Source organism: Mesoplodon densirostris, chromosome 10 (assembly GCF_025265405.1).
Source record: "Mesoplodon densirostris isolate mMesDen1 chromosome 10, mMesDen1 primary haplotype, whole genome shotgun sequence".
Lineage (NCBI taxonomy): Eukaryota > Metazoa > Chordata > Mammalia > Artiodactyla > Ziphiidae > Mesoplodon > Mesoplodon densirostris.
Window position 1 is genome coordinate 86,483,390 of NC_082670.1, and position 19,899 is coordinate 86,503,288.

Here is a 19,899-nt window from a genome sequence, read left to right on the forward strand (position 1 = left end):
TCCAGGTTTTATTCTCCCTAAGTTACCAAAAAGCGATGTTAAATATGCCATCCCTTTGATTTCATCAGTTTTTCTTCAGCTAAGAGGTCACGGCAAAATACAGAACTATGTAGTTCAACCCGCCTCTGATGTTTTCATTTAAAATTTTCATATTCTAAGTCTTCCAGGTACTTTGCTAACAGGAGAGAAAGATACTTTCCTCAAAAGAAAAAAAAAAAAGATGAGTTTTCAAATTAGTGGTTGCCAGGAAGCTGGGAGGACGGGGATAGGAGAGGTGACGGCTTCAGGGGAAGGGGGTTTGTATTAGGGGTGATGACAGCGTTGAGGGGTGCACAACACTGAGGAGGTACTAAAGGCTTCTGACCATACACTTTAAATCCGTTAAAACAGTGTTTTACGTTATGTTAGTTTTCTCTCAATAAAAAAAATATAGTTTTCAGAAAAGTTTTTTTTTTCCCCTGAGATTCGACGTAAAAGGTATTTCGATGTGTTTTCTTTCCTTTTCTTTTTTTTTTTTTTTTTTTTTTTTGCGGTACGTGGGCCTCTCACTGTTGTGGCCTCTCGCGTTGAAGAGCAGAGGCTCCAGACGCGCAGGCTCAGGGGCCGTGGCTCACGGGCCCAGCCGCTCCGCGGCATGTGGGATCTTCCCGGACCGGGGCACGAACCCGTGTCCCCTGCATCGGCAGGTGGACTCTCAACCACTGCGCCACCAGAGAAGCCCTCCATGTGTTTTCAAATGCAACATAGAACCTAAGGATTTTAACAGCACAATGACAAAGTCACAGGTAATTGTGTGCAAGGAATCTTAGCCTAGATCTCCTACCTGATCAAGGCCACAGCTTGGGGGAGAGGGAGCGGCAAAGCATGGGTAGGGGACAGGTTCCAAAACACACCACCAACTGGAAAAGAAGTTACGTGGACAAAGCCAAGGGCCATATGGGAAACATGCTACAGCTAATACACCTGAGACAATGCTGCTGTGCTTTAAAACTAAAGTCGATTTTACAGCAAGCTTTTTACTCCTAGGAGTGAAAAAAAAAACGCAACCATTTCCAATGGAACCAATCTCCTCAGTGACACAAGTGCAGTAACACCATAGGAAAACTGGAAATTTTTCTTCCCCAGAAATGTCACTTATGCATCTTATGCATCACACAAAATTACTGTTGCTGTGGGAATTGTAACTTGAGTTTCCTGGACTTCGAATTAGAAAAAAAAATACCTCAAACGTGAAAATCTACCAGCAGATTCTGTCCCTGTTGAACAAAAGTCTGTTTCTTTTTCAGAGAACTATTTTATCAAATTTAGCTCCCTCGCTCCAACCCAATCCTATTAAAAGCTTTCCTCGAGTTTAATGCTTTTTGGTTATTAAGGACAAATGGCTTTGGCATTATCTGCAGAACGCGATGCAAATAAAAATCTGCTCTTTGACAAATACTTTAATTGAATTTGATTCCTTTAATCAGAAAGTATTAACCAACTGAAATTTTCCTGAAGGATTCCAGTTCCCAAAACTCTAGAAAACTCTGTTTTGAGGCCCTGAGAGTAAAGCCGGACTTGAAACAAACCCTTTTCCCACACAGCCCTCCCAAGTGTGACCTCAGCAAAGAAGGGCACTGGTGTCTGGGGGATCAGAACACTGTCTTGTGAGTGAGGAATGAGGGTTACTGACAAGGACACAGGAGACAGGAAACCAAACACAGAGATGAAGAGCCGACTTCTACAGTCAAACAGAATCCAGAGGCAGAAGTCCCTAATTACAGGTGTCTGAGCTGAAAACCACAAAGCTGCTACTTCTGAAAGACATAAGGCAGCGACAGTGGTTACAGGACAGGGGTATTTCTTTTGTGACATGACTGCCCCAACTCTCAGTTTCTGAGTCACAGAAGGAATATACAAGCTGCAAGTGTACTTTTACCACGTGTTTCAACCGCTTCATTCACCAGATGAGGAAAAAGCACCCCGTCCCACGTCACAACGTCATCAGAGACAGAGCTGGACACATGCCTGGTCCCCCCTGTTCCCTGACCCGCCTGCCCACAACCTCGTCCCCAGAAAGCTGTCCCAGCTCCTCTCGTTCAGACAGCCTCAGCCATCTGGTCCCTTTGCACATTCTGATTATTTTTCTCATCCTCCTCCTGCCCACAAAGGGGAGAATCTGGAGACTAAGGGCTACCAGTGTCAACGTTGATGAAGCTAACTGACCAACCACGTTTGCAGACATCATGTCAGGAACTTCCCACACATGATGGCATTGAATCTTTCCGAGGTCACTCTGGGCCCCAACGGCACGGGCACAGAAGGTACCTACTAAATGCTTGTTGAACACGTGACACCGTTGACCGCTATGGTTCTGAAAAGCCACAAACGCACCAGCAAAACATGCTCTTCAGAGCCTGGATGGTTGGAATCATCATGTGGATGGAGACGTGAGAAAATCATGTTCATTTGTTGCCCGCTCTGCTACTTTCTCCCCTGTCCTTTGCACGACCCACTTGGGAAATACAGGAAAGCATGAAGGAGGAGAACAAAATTATCTACAGTCCTGCTGCCCCAATGTCACCCTGCTAGCCTAACTGTGCAGGCGCTAGATCCAGGGGTCCAAGACTGGAGAACACAGGCCCCTCAGAGAGAAGGAAGGTAAAGACCCTTCAGTGTCTGTACTTTCAGAGAAATCACTGACCAAGTCAGATGCAGACCAGCTTCAGGCCAGAGGTAGTATCTGCCAATACGAACCTGCATTTTCCAAACTGAATCAAAACCAGGAGGGAGTCTTTTTTTTTTTTCTTTCCTACTTTACATATTTTAATGCTGTCTAATGGAATAGCAGGAACAAGGCCAACCAGCCCCACTGCTCCTGACACTTCGGCCAAGGAACAGAAATGTATTTTTAGTGAGCAGAGCAAGGCCTGATTCAGAGCACCACAGGCCCTCGGGGCGAGGACGGGTCACCTGCCACACTGCTGCATGCTGTGCAGGGGGGAAGAGAAAGGAGCAGTGAACGAGCATTTGTGTCCAGTTTTGGTTCACCTCTCGATTTTGCACCTTACAGGAACTCAGGCAGCCTTGGTTTCCTGTCTGGTAACACCAAGATGTCCTCTCCGGCCCTGGCTTCCCAACCAAGTGAAGAACAAGGGGAGGGAAAGCAGTGCTTCTCAAACTTGAATAAGTGGGCAGATGGCCAGGGGACCTTGCGAAGGCAGCTTCTGACTCAGCAGGGCTGGGATGACACTTGAGATTCTGCATTTCTAACGAGCTCAGTGCTGACAGGACACTGCTGGTCCAAGAACCGTCCTTTAAATAGCAAGGGGTTAAAAGCGTCTTCCGGTGCATTGCTCTATACACATCCCAGGGATTGACATGTCCCTGACTGGCCTCAGGTAAGGGTGACTCATTTAATTTAACTAGCAATGAGACACCTTCCAGGTGCCAGACCCCGCAGGCCAAATGGGTACAAAAAGAAAGTCAGATCCTTGACTGTCCATCTTGGGACAAAGAGCTACATCCTTCGCGCCACCATTTCACAGGTACAAAGAGTGACTCGCAGACCCCGTGGCCTTAAAGGTGAAATCATGCCAAGGCCCAAGGGGCCAGGTGACAACTAGCTACCAGCCAGCAGCCAGCTGCCATCTGTCAAACACCTACTCTGCTTGTGCAGGACGGTAGGAGCTTCATATACATCACACTCCCCTTGGACCTCGGGCTCACTGCCCCTATGTGTACAGCGGGCCAAGAACACATTTTGCAGATGATGAAAATGAGATTCAGAGGGGTGAATCTGTCTGTCCGGGACACAAGGCTGGGCCACGATTCTAACCCCCTGCTCCCCAACCCCACAGTGCCTTGAAAAGGGTTGAGCCCGAGACCATGTTTCACAAGGACAGGGCATCTCCGGAACGCAGGGCCTGTGGCCAGCAAAACCCGGAGATCTGAAAGCTGCACCAGCCATCAGAAGGATGACTCCTTCCCACCAGGTCCCTCTGCTTGGCTCAGGGTCGAGAAAAGATACCCACAGGTGAGCAGACCAGTTATAACACCAGCAAAATCAAAATCAAATAAAAACCAGTGGGGCTGGAGTGGGAACAGGAACTTACGTGTGAAGAGGGAGGCGCTCTGCCGGGGGAGCTGTCACTAAAATCTGGTCTAGAAAATTGTTGGACTCAGGACTGGTTTATCTGGAAAGACCTCTGGGTGAGTTTTAAACAAGCAAGCGCCTCCACCTGACTGCTGAAGAAGTGGGGTAACTCTCAGTTACCTCCCTTTCTTTCTCATTTAAGTCTCTTTATACCCTTTTTCATTTCCACTGTATTGTCTATAATAATCGACAGGCTGTATGTTGTCTAACACTTGACCGTGACAACGAATTCCTTACTTTTATATTGATTTCAGAAGGCCAGTGGTTTTTTGTTTTTTGGTTTTTTAAGCCATGAAAGTGAGTGGAGTCACATTCCCAAATTCATTACCACAAAGACGAGCCTACTGTCTTATCATGCACACAGCTTCTTTTAAGTCGGGTTTATTCACTCAAATTGCAGCTTAACCACTAGGACAAAGAAATTTAATTCTATGTACCCCTGGGCATTAAAAAGATAATTTCCCCCCAAATTAGAGATGAGGCAAAACTTCTGGGTTTTAATTCTACACACCCCAAAACAGCAAGCAAGGCATTTGTTATAATCATTAGAGCTACATGGAGAAAGGCCCGATTTTTTTTTCTTTTTTTTTACCAGTGAGCCCAGAAACACGAGTTGCCCTGCCACCAAATGTCAGCAAGATGATACCATGGCCTCCCCACACAGCCCAGGGTCCCCCAAATGGTACCACTTACAGAAAGAGAGAGAGGATACGGGATGAAGCAGCACCGAGCGACGGTATGGCTGTCAACTCATTGTTACTGAGGTACCTGTAATGACAGCAAGAAGAAATGAATCATTTAAATGAATAGTAAGAAATCACAGACATAAAAGGGAAATTAAAACAACAACAACAGGGCTGAGTGGGCCACGGGAAGACTGCTATGTTGTCATGCTGAATACAAGGCAAAGAATTTAAAAGCAAGTTGTTAACGGGAGAGAATTTATGCCAGGTCACAAAAACCAATTATTTACCACACCCAGAGTTTGTGAATAAACGCTCAGGAGATGTCTCCCGTCCTCTAGGAGCTTCCAATCTAGCTCAGAAATCAAGACTAACAGACAAGGAACTGCGAACGCAGGCCAAGGTGCATGATGCAGAACAACAGCGCCCTCAAGACCACCAGTGAGAGAGCTCCTTGTGGGCTGAAACAGTCAGAAAAGGATCTGGGGAGGAAAGACCACCCCCTCCTGGTTGTTTCGTGCACATCCCTGACACGGCTCTGCCCTCACCGAAGGGCAACACGCTCGGACCCAGCGCCAAAGACTCGCGCACTCCCGTGGGGTTCCTGGCGCTGGGCCACGTGGGCCAATTACTCCAGTGCCTCATCTGTACAACAGCAAAGGAGCTGGACTTGGAGATTCTCATCTATTTGAGATTCCAGCTTCTCTGAACTCTGATGAAGTCTCCAGACATGTTTCCCAGGAATATATCCATATAATGGATATATACACACACACTTTTGCACAAAGACAACTGGAAAATCCTCCTCAAGACCACAGATGCTTCCCAAGCTCCCTTCCCGCTCGAATATTCTAAATCTGTACTTCCATAGTTCATGACTCTTAACGGAAAGGAAAGCCCGAGAACCAGAACACAGCTCTCCTGGTCCGCCCCCACAGGCTCCGGAATCTGGCCTCCTTACATGGACATGTATTTCCAAATCCGAGAAGAGAATCCAAAGTCAGGCTTGCAAAGTGAGCGCAAAAATCCTTAAGAAAGCCAAAGCATAGTGCTCAGGCTTTTTGCCGGGTGACGGGCTGGAAAGAAACTGTATCTGGGATGCAGAATCAAGGATAAAGCTGGGTTATCTTATTCTCATTTTTGCAGAGAGTATGTCTTACACAGAGCATCTTGTTATGGTTTGAAGACAAGGCCACTGAAATGACAGCTGTATTCATACAAGTTTACAGCTAGTGTTTGCTTGAATAGAATAATCTGGTTGTCTGCCATCTTTTATAGAAATGAATAGGGTTAAAAAAAGGGAAAAGGCCTTGAATTATCCCATTTGCCTTCTTCAGTGCCAAAGCTAGTTAGAGATGAAGCTTGGCAATTACTGGGCTGAGGGACACAGAATGTCTGTTTCAATAGCTTCATGACTGAAGCATCTGGCAGAGAGAAAGCAGATCCGTATCATGCGGCAAATCCTTTCTCCACTTAAAGGGCCCTTGTTTGTGTGTTGAAGGAGACAATTAATTACTTTAACAGTCTCTTATCTGACTGCCCCCTAAATCAGATTGCTTCTCCTTCACCTTTTCTCTCTCCACCCCTGCTGCGATCCGTTTCCTATCTTGGTACAGGGATGCTGAAAACTCTCCATCAGTATGAATCTCCACTAATAAATCTTCACAGTACCATAAATGCACATATTACTAGAAAAGCGCCTCAGATCTTATCAGAGCAAGGGAAACTAAGGTCAGGGGCCTGTTGCCAAGAAGGCAGCTTGCTTAAGAACTCTTCAGTTCTTACAGATTTACTCTCCAACACAGATGTTGGGGGGGTCATAATAATAATAGCGGCAGCTAACTTACTGAGGGCTTATTATGTGCCAGGAACGACTCTAAGAGCCTTTCAGTATACTGACCCGTCTTTAGAGCCCTACAAGGCAGGCTCCATAAAGAATGTCATTGTACCAATAGGGAAACTGAATCACTAAGATGTTAAGTAATTTGAGCAAAGTCACCAGCAGTAAAAGGCAGTGGCCCTGTGTGTCTAGCCCCAAAGTTTAGGTTCTTAACCATTACCTCTGCTTATTTATAGTGACAGTAGCAACTCTACAGTATTATGTCACTGCATCGTTACAACTCTGAGGTTGGAACCAGGTACTAGTACTGTTCCCTACCTTACAGGTAAGTTCTCTAAATTTCAGTATAAGTCACCACCCCAGGGTGACACTGAGAGAGAGAGGCCTGGACAAGAGCCAAACAAAGTACAACTGCAAATCACAGGAGAGCCACAAGCGAAAAGGCCAGCAGGCAGAAAGCTCATAATTCCTGGGGTAACATGGTAACTGCACTGCAGTTGCTTAGGATTGGACTCGATTTTAAACCCAAAATGAACAGTATGGACTTTACTGCAGGGGAACTCTGGCTGAATGAGCTCAGTCTCAGGCCGCCCCTGATGCACATATGACAAACTGCTCCACCCAATTTCACAGAATAATAAATGAACAAGGAAAAGGGGCATCATCATAATATCTCATATCTTGACCAAAATGCTGGAAGCAGGGTGTGCAGGTGCCGTGGACCAGTGCTGAAGGTAAACAGGACATTTTAGGTCTGGATCAGCAGCCCGGAGTCAACAGGATGAGGCAGAAATCGCAGGCTCTGATCTCAGCAGGGCCGCTGGATTTATGAAAAGGTCAGATGGAGCTCAAAGGAGAAGATCTACAAGGCTAGCTTACTTCTGGGATCGTTTCTACTTAAAAAGAACCGCTAGTAAATCTAAGTCCGCTCCACCACTGCTGGCTCTCTCTGTTCACTCTGTCCCTTGTTGAAACCAGAACACTACCCTCAGAAGGCAACGGAGGACCAACGCACGCTGACACACGACCAACTTTTCAGACTGAAATAGAGACCGGGCAAAAATAGCACAGCCAGAGCTGGGCAGGGAAGGGCCCTTGGCAAGTTCAGCACAGTCTCCACACGTAAAGACACTGTCGGAATTTAGGATTGTGTTTGATGAAATCTTCTGAATATCTCGGGCTGTGCAATCCTCCCCCCCTTCGGACTCCCCCCACAAATTTGCTTCCATCCAAGGCCCTAAAAATCCTTCTAAATATCTGGCTTCTATAACTGAACCTTTTCCTGATGATTCAGGACCGAGAAGTGCTCCAGGAGCATCAGACCGTGAATTGTGGCCCAACCCTGCAGCTGGAAAAGGTGTGAAAAAGATGTGCGGGTCGGGGTGGGGGTCCCTCCCTGGGCAGACGTGGAGGTGGGCCTTTCCCAGCCTTCTGGGCCCCCTCAGCTCTCTCTGAAACTCCCATTTACATCCTCGACTTGGTTTATAGGAAGTTTTTACATTTTGCAAAAGACGCAAAATGTTAAAAAAGGATGTTTCTGAGGACTTTCATTACTATGACTGCCTCAATCGAATTAGGCATCAAGAAACAACGAAGGGCTTCCCCGGTGGCTCAGTGGTTGAGAATCCGCCTGCCGATGCAGGGGACACGGGTTTGTGCCCCGGTCCGGGAGGATCCCACATGCCGCGGAGCGGCTGGGCCCGTGAGCCATGGCCGCTGAGCCTGTGCGTCCAGAGCCTGTGCTCCGCATCGGGAGAGGCCACAACGGTGAGAGGCCCGTGTACTGCAAAAAAAAAAAAAAGAAAGAAAAGAAACAACGAAAAATCCACAGGTCATTCTGAGTTATAGCGCTTTCTGGTTTTTAAAAAATTTTTGGCCATATTTATTTATATACTGATAGCTGAGATAAGCACACAGTAAAATTTCAAACTGTTTCAAAAAAGAACACCAGGAATACATATTGAAATATACAGCTTCCTTGCCCCTCCAGGCCTCTGGTCGGCCTCCTCCAGCTGCCGGCTACTAGGGATGGACATGTGTTTTTCTTTCACGCAGCTGCTTGTGTGTTATACAGACTGTTCGGTACCAGTTTTCCCTTAGTAATAGATCTTGGAAATCTCCCTAATTCTTTTAACCAGCGGTGGACCGCTCCTCGGCTGGGATGAACGGTATGAATGAACCATAATTTATTTAGCCGATCTGCCAGTTCGTAGGCAGTTCGGTTGTTTCCAAACACAAAGGGAGCTGCCATTAATAACAGTCAAAGTTGGGCAGGGGGTTGGAACATCAGTTCGTTTTGTTTCTCAAGCAGGAGAAAGTCGTCAGTAGCAGGTAGGCTCACGCTATTTTGGACTCTGGGCCACTTAATCAATAACTGTTATTAGTGTTTTCAGCTACTTGAGAATAAGGCAGACTACATAACGACTTTGGCAAGACTTATGATATAGTGTGTATACCAGCTGGCCAGCTACAGTTACTTTAATATCATGATATAGGATACAGTTACTTGAAGTCAGCACTTATAAACAACAAGGGCCAACGCTTTTCTATGTGCCAGGCTCTGGGCTGAGGGCTTTATGTGCCACGTCTCACTGAATGACATGTCAACCCTTTAAGGAAGGCACTAAATCATCACCTCACCTTAAAAGAAGAAACTGAGGCCCAGTTATGGCACAGCAGAGCAGGGGTTATTAGGAGGGGATTATACAGCTCAGATTTTTACATCAGACAGACCCGGGTGCATTCAACCCCGAGCCTACCCCTACCAAGCGAATGGTCTTCGGCATGTCACTTAACCTCACGGTGCCTTAGCTTCCTTCTCCCCAGTATGTGCAAAGTACGAGCACCAACTTCATAGGATTTTGGCAGGATCTGGCTGAAATAATTAAATCTAACAGCCTAGGAGAGAGCCAGATATATAGTAAATGCTTAACAGGTGGTGGTAATTCATAGCCAAAAAGCAGTGCCTCACATGACACCCCCTTGGGATTTCGCCCCGCCCTTAAACACACCGCACACACGCACACACGGAGGGGGGAGAGCAGAAGCCTGGGACACCAGAGGGTGAACCATAAATACCCAGAGGCAGGGCACACTCAGCCTTCCTCGCCGCCTTCAGGAACATTTTAGGTCAACAGCCCTGGAAAGCACACGATAGCACCCACATGAAGCATTCCCGGGCCAGGCAGCAGTAACGTGATCCGAGCGCAGTGTTGAAAGAGGCCGGTATAAATAGCCCCTCTTATTAATAGCAGAGCCTCGCCGTCCAGGCCCGCTGGCTGGAAGCCCTCCCTGGTGGGCTTTCCTCGGAGCTGTGGGCAGTGAGGACCAGGTGGCCTGGCAGCAGGTGCACGAGCATCCTCACGTCCTCCGGGGGCCTCCGACGGCTCGCTTTCTCTCTCCCACTGGCCTGCGATGCTCTGTGGTTTCGGCCTCCAAAATAAAACCACTGCTAAACCACCGCCCGCTGCTTTGACAGCCTGTGGTTCCCCTTGTGCTGAGCTTTCCAGACTCGAGTGGCTGTGCAGGGTTTAGGAGGAACTGACAGCTCCCGGGAGACCCAGTTAATTTACAAGCAATTGTGTGTCAGCTGTGATTTTTTTCTTTTCTGCAGTATCCTTCTCCACCTCCCCACCCCCTGCACTCCTGACAGCCTCTTTCTGCCTCCGTCATGTATTAAAATTCCCTTCGGGAAAGGCTCTGATCCTTATCAGCGAGAAGTTCCACTGCTCTGTTCCCCCGGGGAATTTGTCTTGTCCATCCCACAGTGTGACACCAGGGACCAGAGGTGGTCATGGTGGTAAAGGGTTCAACCTATCGGCCCTCAAGGATTTGTTTCTTAACAAGGCGCCCAGCTCGGGGTGAGGGGTGTGCGCTGTGTGCTTCTGAGAGTAGCAGAAGAGAAGAGAAATAACACACAGGGAGCCCTCCCCATGGGCAAGGCTCTGGACATCAGCTCCAATGAATAATTATTATAATTCGATAACGTGTCATGATGCCCATGTTCCAGAAGAGGGAAAAGAGACACAGAGGTAAGTAACTTGTCCAGGGACACAGTCCCCATAAGGGGGCAGAACCAGAACTCAAACCCAGGTCTGCTTGCTACCAAATGTGCATTTTCCCCAGTACACCCTACTGCATCCATAAAGGGCCATCCCTGTCTTTACAACTCCCACACCCAGGAAGGCAGTGCTGCCACAGAGAGCTTGGGACAGGAGTTGGACTGAGGACTGCAGGCCCAGCTCTCCCATGTACCAGCTGTGCAACTGCAGCCAGGTTCCCAGGCCTCGACTCCTCCAACCGTCTCAAAAAGGTAGAATGACCGTAAGGCGTGGACAGCTTAGCACAGTGGCCAGCTACGTGTGTCAACATTCCTGAGTGCATCAGCGGGAGAAAGGAGAGAAGGCACACACAGCAGAGAGAGAGAGCACAGAGGAGTCGGTGAGGAGCCTCATCCTGTCCCTAAATTCAACAGGAGCTCAGGGGAGGGAGCAAAGCCAGGTTGGGAGGGGAGAAGGGAGGCTGGGCTTGCAGGGAGTGTGGGTTTGGACAAGGGGTCTGGAGGAGTAAGAGGAAATACCCAGTACCTAGAGAGAAAAGACTGGTGCAGGACGAGTGATACAGGAGATAAACACTGCACTTCCTGTCCTTTTAAAATCTTCGGTGGAAGGCTGTGGGTTAAGATGAGGGGTATGGGGATTTCGGGCAGTGCCGCTTCAGGGTTAAATGCACAGCTCTGGGAATCAAACAGATTTGAGTTCAGCTCTCAGCTTTACCAACTAGGCAACACTGCATGGGTTTATTTAACCTCTCCGAGCTTCCATTTCCTCCTTTGTAAAGTGGAGAAAATAACTGTAAATGAAAGAATTTAAATCAGATAGAACTGGTGTCAGGATGAAATGAGGCAGTCTTCCCCGAAGTGTGAGTGCGGTGCTGCTGTGATTACTGTGGCCGTTGGGATTCGGGAAATTTATTTTTAAGACTAACTAGCATCCCCAATGAAGGACAGGTGCAAGTCAGATGCTCTCTCAGTTCTAGATCTGGGTGGGGTTTACGTTCCAAAAAAGCACCAAGTAGAAGGGGGATTAAAAGCCGGAGGTCAAGGGAACCAAACCAAATGAAAATTGAAAGGCTGTCTGGGGAAGGAACAAATGGAAAAAGAAAACTAGAGAGAATAATGCAGAAAAGGCTCATGGGAGCATCTTCTGTGCCCCAAATTTATGGCAGGGCCAATGATTTTGGAACCATAACCTAACATGACCCCCAGGACCCTGCAGGACCCAGGCGCTGGCCACACACCCCAGCCCTCATGCACTCCTGGCACAATGGGCCTCGTCCTCTTCCTTCCTTGGGGGCCTGTATTTGCAGCCTGTCCTGTCCACATCATTCACATTTGCTTGATCTGACCATCACCATCCTGAGCACGCTGGCTCCGTTATCACCCCTCCAAAATCACAAAAGAAGAAAATCCTCCCGTGACCCTATCCTAGGCCCCCCTTAACGCTTACCACCAGTGAGTCCTACTGGTTTCCTTGTTACCCCTACGTGGTGCCCCATCTTAACGTGAGTTCTGTGAGAGGCGAGGTTTGTCTGCAGCGCCAGGACTGGGGGAGAAGCGGAGCAGCATTTAAGGGGCCGCCGAGAAACTCTGGAGCCAGGATAAAGAATATCTGAATGCAGTATTTTTTAAGTATCAAAGTGAACACAAAACAAAATTCATTAAGAACAGAGTATCTAAGTTTTCACGCCAAGATAGGATTGGCAACAGTGCCGTGTCAAGCCAGACTGGAGCCTGGGGCAAAGGAAAGGTCAGTAAAGCTCATCCTGACTTTACCGAAACTTCTTGTATTTTGTTGACCATGGGGTTTTTGGGGCATTCATTTTATGTTTTAAATACTGCATTAAGGTATCGTTTATCTCAAATGCTGAGTTTTCAGAGGCCCCTTAAATTCTGCACCTGAGGCGAATGCCTCATTTGCCAACCCTAATCCTAGCCCTGTATGTCTGTCTTATTCACTCCTGTGCTCCCAGCAGCAGAGCAGTGCCTGGCACATAGTAGATATTCAAGGAAATGTTAAATGAAAGCTTGAATAATGCCAGAAGAAACACCTCAATTTTTGTTTTGTCCAATTCTAAAAGAAACCACTAAGCTCTGAGACTCAACATGCAGAAGTTGAATATCATAACCACAAGCATTAAAGGCAGCCTGGATCAGGGGAAAGCACTGGGTTATGAAGCAAACCGGTTCCTTGATGGACTGCGTTTATCATCTTGGGTGACTGTGATGGGCTGAACTGTATTCCCTCAAGATTCATATGTTGAACTCCTAGCCCTCAGTACCTCAGAATGTGACTGCATTTGGAGAAAGGGTCTTGAAAGAGGTCATATGGATGGGTCCTAATCTAATATAGCTGGTGCCCTTTTAAGAAGAGGACATTTGGACACACACAAGAGGCATCAGGGAAGTGCGCGTATAAAGGAAAGGCAACATGAAGAGGTGGCAAGAAGGTGGCTTCAGTGGAAACCAACCCTGCCAAGACCTTGCTCTTGAACTTCCAGCCTCCAAAACTGTGAGAAAATAAGTTTCCGTTCTTGAAGTCACCCAGTCTGTGGTCTTTTTGGCAAACTAACATAATAACCCACTCCAAACTTCCCTGCCCTGACCACTGGTCTGTTGACCCTATGGGAAAATAATGATCCTGGACAAAGTATTTCCAAGGGCCCCTTCCAACTCTGATCTTCCTTTAACTTTGGAAGTTGAAACCTTTTTTAAACAGATATGGAAATCATAAGCGCCATCTTGGAGAATTTGGAGACGGCGGTAGGGAATGCAAGTATTTTACAAATTGCACCATCTGATTAAATTTCCTTTAGATAAATCATCAACAATGGAATCAAAGAATAATAAACAAGGACTTTTATCAGTTACATATAATAAGTAAAATATGTAAAGCACTTAATAATGTCTAAAAAATATCTAACAATAGAAGCACTGGGTGAATGATTTATGGAATATTCATGTGTAGCAGTTTTACACAAAAATTGAAATGGGATAGTAAAAACCTTTAAGTTTACATGACAAAGTTGTCAAAAATGTAAGGATAACTAAAAAAACAGACATAATACCACAATATAAACACAGCTTGATTCCAGAATTATAAGTGTAAAGGTGTATATTTTTCACTAAGTGTTCACAACGGTTAGGTCTGGGTGATAATTCTAGTGATTTTCATTTGTTTTTACAGTTTCCAAATTTTCTGCAGTGGGTATGCATGGCTTTTCTCTAAAGCCCCGTGGAACTAAAATCCTGATAACCCTAACATCCTTGTTAAAAGCAGAATTCTTTACATTAAAAAGAAGAAGAAAAAGAAGAGGAAGAGGAGGAAGAGGAGGAGGAGGAAGAGGAGGAGGAGAAGAAGAAAAGATTGAGGCCTGATTTAAAGGACACTGCAAGAGGCAGCAAGCCCAGAGTTCCAAAGGCAGTAATGTCTAGTTCTCTTTGGAGATGGGAAGAGAAAAGTCCACCTTACTATCTATTCCTCTATACCTTGGCTTCCTGGGAAACAGAAGGGGTGGGCTGGCGCAAATGTCCCTGCAAAGCAGGCTGCTCTAGCGCCCTGGGAACTGGGGCAAGTACCAGCCAGGTGTGTTAACCCAGCTGGTCCCCCAAGCTTCCCACAAGCCTATACTCCCACCATGGACTTGTAATTTCCAGTAACCTGCTGGACTGCCCAGGAAAAAGAGAGGGGCTTCAGTGAAGGAGCACTAAGTAAGGAGGACAGTTTGTCACTGACAGTCCCTAGCAGATGCTCCTTCGAACAAGTTCAGAATGCTGATCCAGGGAAGAGAGCGATGCTGCCATAAGAGAGAATCTTTCCAAGGAGCTCTCCATCCCCCCAGCCCCCAGAAGTTTGGGGAAAAGCACTCACACTTCTTGTAGATTCGGCAAGTCCTCAAAACCAGCAGGATCAATCTCAGAAAGTTTGCTGTAACTCAGGTTTCTGGTAAAAGGAGAACAAAAAACAAACAAAAAATTCAATCACTACCCTCAAATTCAGGAATCGTCTACCCATCCCTCCCCCCCAAAAAAAATCCCTCTCCCTGATAACTGCCCGTATCTCACGCCCTATTTTAAGTAATCTTATTGATAATGAGATTTACAGCTATACCTCGTCCCCACTTGGATCCATAAACAAGCCACTATGAAAATCTCAATTCACTTGAGGTTGGCTAAATCCAAATGGATTTCAATCAATACCACTTTGCCACTTCACGACTTTATAAAGAAATTCTGAGGGAAGCTAACCCTCCTACTTTACACTAGAGCATGCTGGTCCAAATGCTTTGTACCATATCAAGTCCAAGGCTATTCTAAATGGCATTTTTTAAAATTAATGTTTTACTAAGGCATCAAACACTATCAAGAAGTAGTAAAGGGAAAGAAGGGCTGGAGACTGATCCTTCTTTGGCTAAAAATCCCTAGTCCTCAACCAGGGATGACATCTGGCAAAGTCTGGAGACATTTCTGGTTGTCACGACTGCAGGGAAGGTGGAGGGGGTGCGCTACTGGCATCTGGTGGGTAGAGGACAAGGATGCTGCTAAACATCCTACGACGCACAGGACAGCCCTTAACAACAGATGATTATCCAGCCCTAAGTGTCAACGCTAACGTACAGAGGTTGAGAGACCTTGGTCTAAACAAGAACTTAAGATGAAAAATCGCTCAGATGTATACTCCAAGTTGAAAGGACTGTTTAAGAAGTGAGCAGGGCTTCCCTGGTGGCACAGTGGTTGAGAGTCCGCCTGCCGATGCAGGGGACACAGGTTCGTGCCCTGGTCCGGGAAGATCCCACATGCCGCGGAGCGGCTGGGCCCGTGAGCCATGGCCGCTGAGCCTGCGCGTCCGGAGCCTGTGCTCCGCAACGGGAGAGGCCACAACAGTGAGAGGCCCGCGTACCACAAAAAAAAAAAAAAAAAAGAAGTGAGCAATGTACAACCCTAATCATAAGGCTTATACGAACACAGCACCCCTACCATCAATGAGTAAATATTTCGAGTGATAAGCGCACAGGAGAGAGGAGCAGTGTCACGGGGAAACATCAGTGTGAACCAAAGCCTCACGTGCCAGCAGCCTCCTCAAGATGACAGCATCCATCACAATTATTCAGAACTACATCTCTCTCCCCTTCATCCCCGACCCCCTTCCTCAGAGGAAGACAAGGACCAAGTGGGGCAATGTCGGATCGGCTGAGCTTCTCAGATCACACCCTTAAACCCAGACCAGGTTAATCTTCCAGGAACAGAATCCACAGAGATGTGGACCACATGGGCCCTTACTTCTTTTTTTTTTTTTTTGCCGTACGTGGGCCTCTCACTGTTGTGGCCTCTCCCGTTGCGGAGCACAGGCTCCGGACGCGCAGGCTCAGCGGCCATGGCTCATGGGCCCAGCTGCTCCGCGGCGTGTGGGATCCTCCCGGACCGGGGCATGAACCCGCGTCCCCTGCATCGGCAGGCAGACTCTCAACCACTGCGCCACCAGGGCAGCCCTGGGCCCTTACTTCTTAACTGTGCACTGTGCCCTGCTCCCTGCCACTAAAATACACCTAGTCCTGTGTATGCCAAAGGGGCTGGCTGACATTTTTCATCTCAGTTATTAATTCCATTGCCGTTACTGACAATTAACAAGTACCGCGAATCATGAGTTTAGAGTCTGTCTCTTAAGGGGCCCAGCATCACATTAAGTGCCAACTTTCTTTGAAGCTTCCTCCAGAGACATTCCAATCAATACTAGGCCAGAGCTGACGGCCATTTCACTGTCAACTCAAGACATTCATCTAAATAAAAGTCAAACTACCCTTGAAATTAGTGGCACATCTGTGTTCAGGGCACAGCCCGAATTAAAAGCAATTTGTCCAAGGATTATGATACCATAAAAATTGAAGGTGGTAATTTTTAAACCACCTATTGAAGTCAAGTGTGAGCTTGTCTGCTCTTAGGAGTATTTACAATGGGATACTTAGAAACCAGCAGGTTAGACTTGGAACAGAAAATCCACAAATGGAGAGCGTTCTCTCACGTCACAAAGAGGACTGAAAAGACTGAAATTTTCTTCTCTGGTGAGCATATTATCATGACAAAGGCGGGTGGAAATCTTGTTTCTGGGTCTACAGATACTGTGAGTTTATAATGACTGTGACATTTATATCATCACAGGTAATGGGAGTTGTTGGGCTAAAGGAAGCATGAGGGAAAGACTCAGAAACCACAAAGCCAAGAGTAGGAAGGGCAAGCAAGTAATGCGGTGGTCACCTGCCAGGTGTGGAATGAGGTTGACACAGCAGTGGCCACACACCCGCCCTCCACCTACAGGGGGCATTTGCTCCTATTTCCAGAAACAAGGGTGGTATAGACCAGTCTCCTCCATTTCCAAGAGAGGCTCAATCTCTGAATTTTTATGTGAAATCTTTTCAATTCTTTGAGTACATATATAAATCTGCGGACCATATTTAGCCCGAGAACCACTGTTTTTCAAGCTCTGATCTAGGTTCAAAATGAATAACTTATTTCTGGCTTGTTATACATGGCCAGGGCTGGAGCTGGGGCTCACAGGATCCAGGACCCAAGCAATTCCTGGTGGCTCCGTTTTGAACGATCTGGAATGAAATCACTTCCCTCAATTCCCACCCCAGGAGGGTCCACATCCTTCAGCAACTCAGTATTAGAATAAAACCACTTTCAGACTTCCCTGGTGGCACAGAGGTTAAGAATCTGCCTGACAACGCAGGGGCACGGGTTCGAGCCCTGGTCCGGGAAGATCCCACATGCCACGGAGCAACTAAGCCCATGTGCCACAACTACTGAGCCTGCACTCTAGAGCCCATGAGCCACAACTACTGAGCCTGCATGCCAGAACTACTGAAGCCCGTGAGCCTAGAGCCCGTGCTCTGCAACAAAGAGAAGCCACTGTAATGAGAAGTCCGCGCACCGCAACAAAGAGTAGCCCTCGCTAGGCACAACTAGAGAAAGTCCGTGCTCAACAACAAAGACCCAACGCAGCCATAAACAAACAAACAAACAAACAAACAAATAAATAAAATGATAAAGAAAAAAAAGAATAAAACCACTTTAAAATCACAACACCCCTTGGTCCATCTTTCCCTTAAAAAGCACAATTTATTTAAATTTCAAAAATGCTACACAAATTCTGCTTTTTAGATAAGGCAGCTTGAGAAAGGGGGCTTCCATAAGCTAGTTTTATCAAGAAACCAGCCAGTAACAGGACTTAACATGGAGATTCTAGTAAGTAGCAACAAAGCTTTAGATACTTGTAAGTGGAAATTTAAGCACTCACTGGGTCTGCCTGGATGCGGTGACTTTTTGACTTTCAATGAACTAGAAAAGCCATATATCAACAACTGAGTGTCAGCAGACTGGCTCTAAGAGTAATTATCCTCTCGAGTGCCTATCAGCAACACAGACAGAAGACAGTGGCTGAGGCTCAGGTCCCTTGGAACAGCTCTGCTTCTGGACACAGAGCTGCCTAGCTTTTTAGTCTTGAGAAATAAATCCTGGTACAAGCTGTGGATCATCAACTGCTTTATCAGGAAATGGGGAAAATATTTATTCTCCCTGACAAATAAATACAATCTTAAGTAAAATCCTCAGACATTTTCTTGTTTGCTCATTTCTGGGAGGCACACTCCCAGCATAATTATTTTTTATTGTGGTAAAATATATGTAACACAAAATGTACCATCTTGACCATCTTTAAACGTACGGTTCGGGGGCATTAAGTATCTTCTCACTGTTGTGCAACCATCACCACCATCCATTCCTCACTAGAACTTTTTTTGCATCTTTTCCAACTGAAATGCAACACTCATGAAGCACTAACTTCCCATTCTCCCCTCCTCCCCGGGCTGGCCACCTCCACTCTACATGGTGTCTGTATGAATTTGACTTGGCTAGGTACTTCATATAAGTGGAGCCATACAGTATACGACCGTTTGTGTCTGGCTTATTTCACTCAGAACAATGCCCTCAAGGTGTGTCCACATTGTAGTATGTGTCAGAATTTCCTGTTCCTTTTTGTGGCTGAATAGCATTCCATTATTCCACTGCATGCAGATAACTATATATCTCACTCACGTTTTGTTTATCCCTTTAACAGCTGATGGACAGTTGGCTTGTTTCCATCTTTTGGCTATCGTGAATCATGCTGCTATGAACATTGGTGGGTTTTTTTTTCCCCCAGTATAATAAAGTTAAAAAACAAAAAACAAAAAACCTTTGACTGCCATGCTTCCTGACAACATTCATTCCTCAACGATTAAGGACATCCATCTACTCAGCCCAAGAACTGTGGAGAGAGGGGTATGAATTCTCATCTCAGGTCTGAAGAACAATCCAAGAGTTAATCAGCAAAAAACCTTTAACGAGGAGGCCTTTCTTTCAGGTGGCGGCTGATATGCACACCAGTCAAAAGCATCTCACTTATTTCTACAGACACGATCGCCCCTTACCAGGCCCGACATCTGAGTGTGTCTTCAGTAGAAGGTTTCAGATTCTCCTGTCAAAACAATTCATCTGTCAGCAGGACAGATGCTGTCAAAAGCATTTCTGCACCTTTCAGGAGCAAAGCAGAGGGGAAAGAAACCTCAGGGAATTTAGTTACTGCCAATTGCAGCTTTCATTAAACAGTTTGTCAGCCATTGTCATAACATACATTTCCTTGTTCTTGGCACAAAGGGTGCGCAGATCTTCGAACAATGGAGCCCGGCCGTAGATACCCTTTCTGCTAATGTGCTGAGAGATGACTGTCCGGCCCACCATTTGCCCAACACACAAGAGGCCTCTCGGCAGAGACCAGCTCAAGTTTTAGCCAGGTTTTATCTGCGGCTGAAAAGCAAAGGGTTCACCAGGGTTCAACAGTGCACGACAGTAATCTGCTTGCTGAGCCTTTTTCCTGGCAAGACCCCTTACCCTGATCCCACAGAATGAGAAGAGCTAGGTGTTCAAATAGCTGAGAAATCCCCACTGTTCTGTAAACCTGTGCTCTCCAATTCAGCAGCCACTAGCCGTGTGACTACTGACATTTATGCTTTAATTAAGATTACAGAAAATTAAGAATTCAGCGTCTCAGTAGCACTAGCCATTGTCCAAATGTCCAACCACCTGCGGCTAGCGGCTACTGTCTTGACTGCACAACGCAGGGAGAGGACATGTCCGTCATCCCTGAAAT

At 46.6% G+C, this 19,899-nt stretch overlaps 1 protein-coding gene across 2 annotated transcripts in view; it reads right to left on the reverse strand.

Annotated features, from left to right (window-relative positions):
• Positions 1-19,899, reverse strand: part of LRIG1 (leucine rich repeats and immunoglobulin like domains 1) — a 122,738-nt gene that overhangs the window by 66,528 nt on the left and 36,311 nt on the right. For both annotated transcript variants that reach the window (XM_060109162.1, XM_060109164.1), the window contains exons 2-3: positions 14,587-14,658; positions 4,829-4,903 (exon numbers count right to left, since the gene is read on the reverse strand). In XM_060109162.1, the coding sequence (XP_059965145.1) occupies positions 4,829-4,903; positions 14,587-14,658 (147 nt within the window). The remainder of the gene's footprint in view (positions 1-4,828; positions 4,904-14,586; positions 14,659-19,899) is intronic.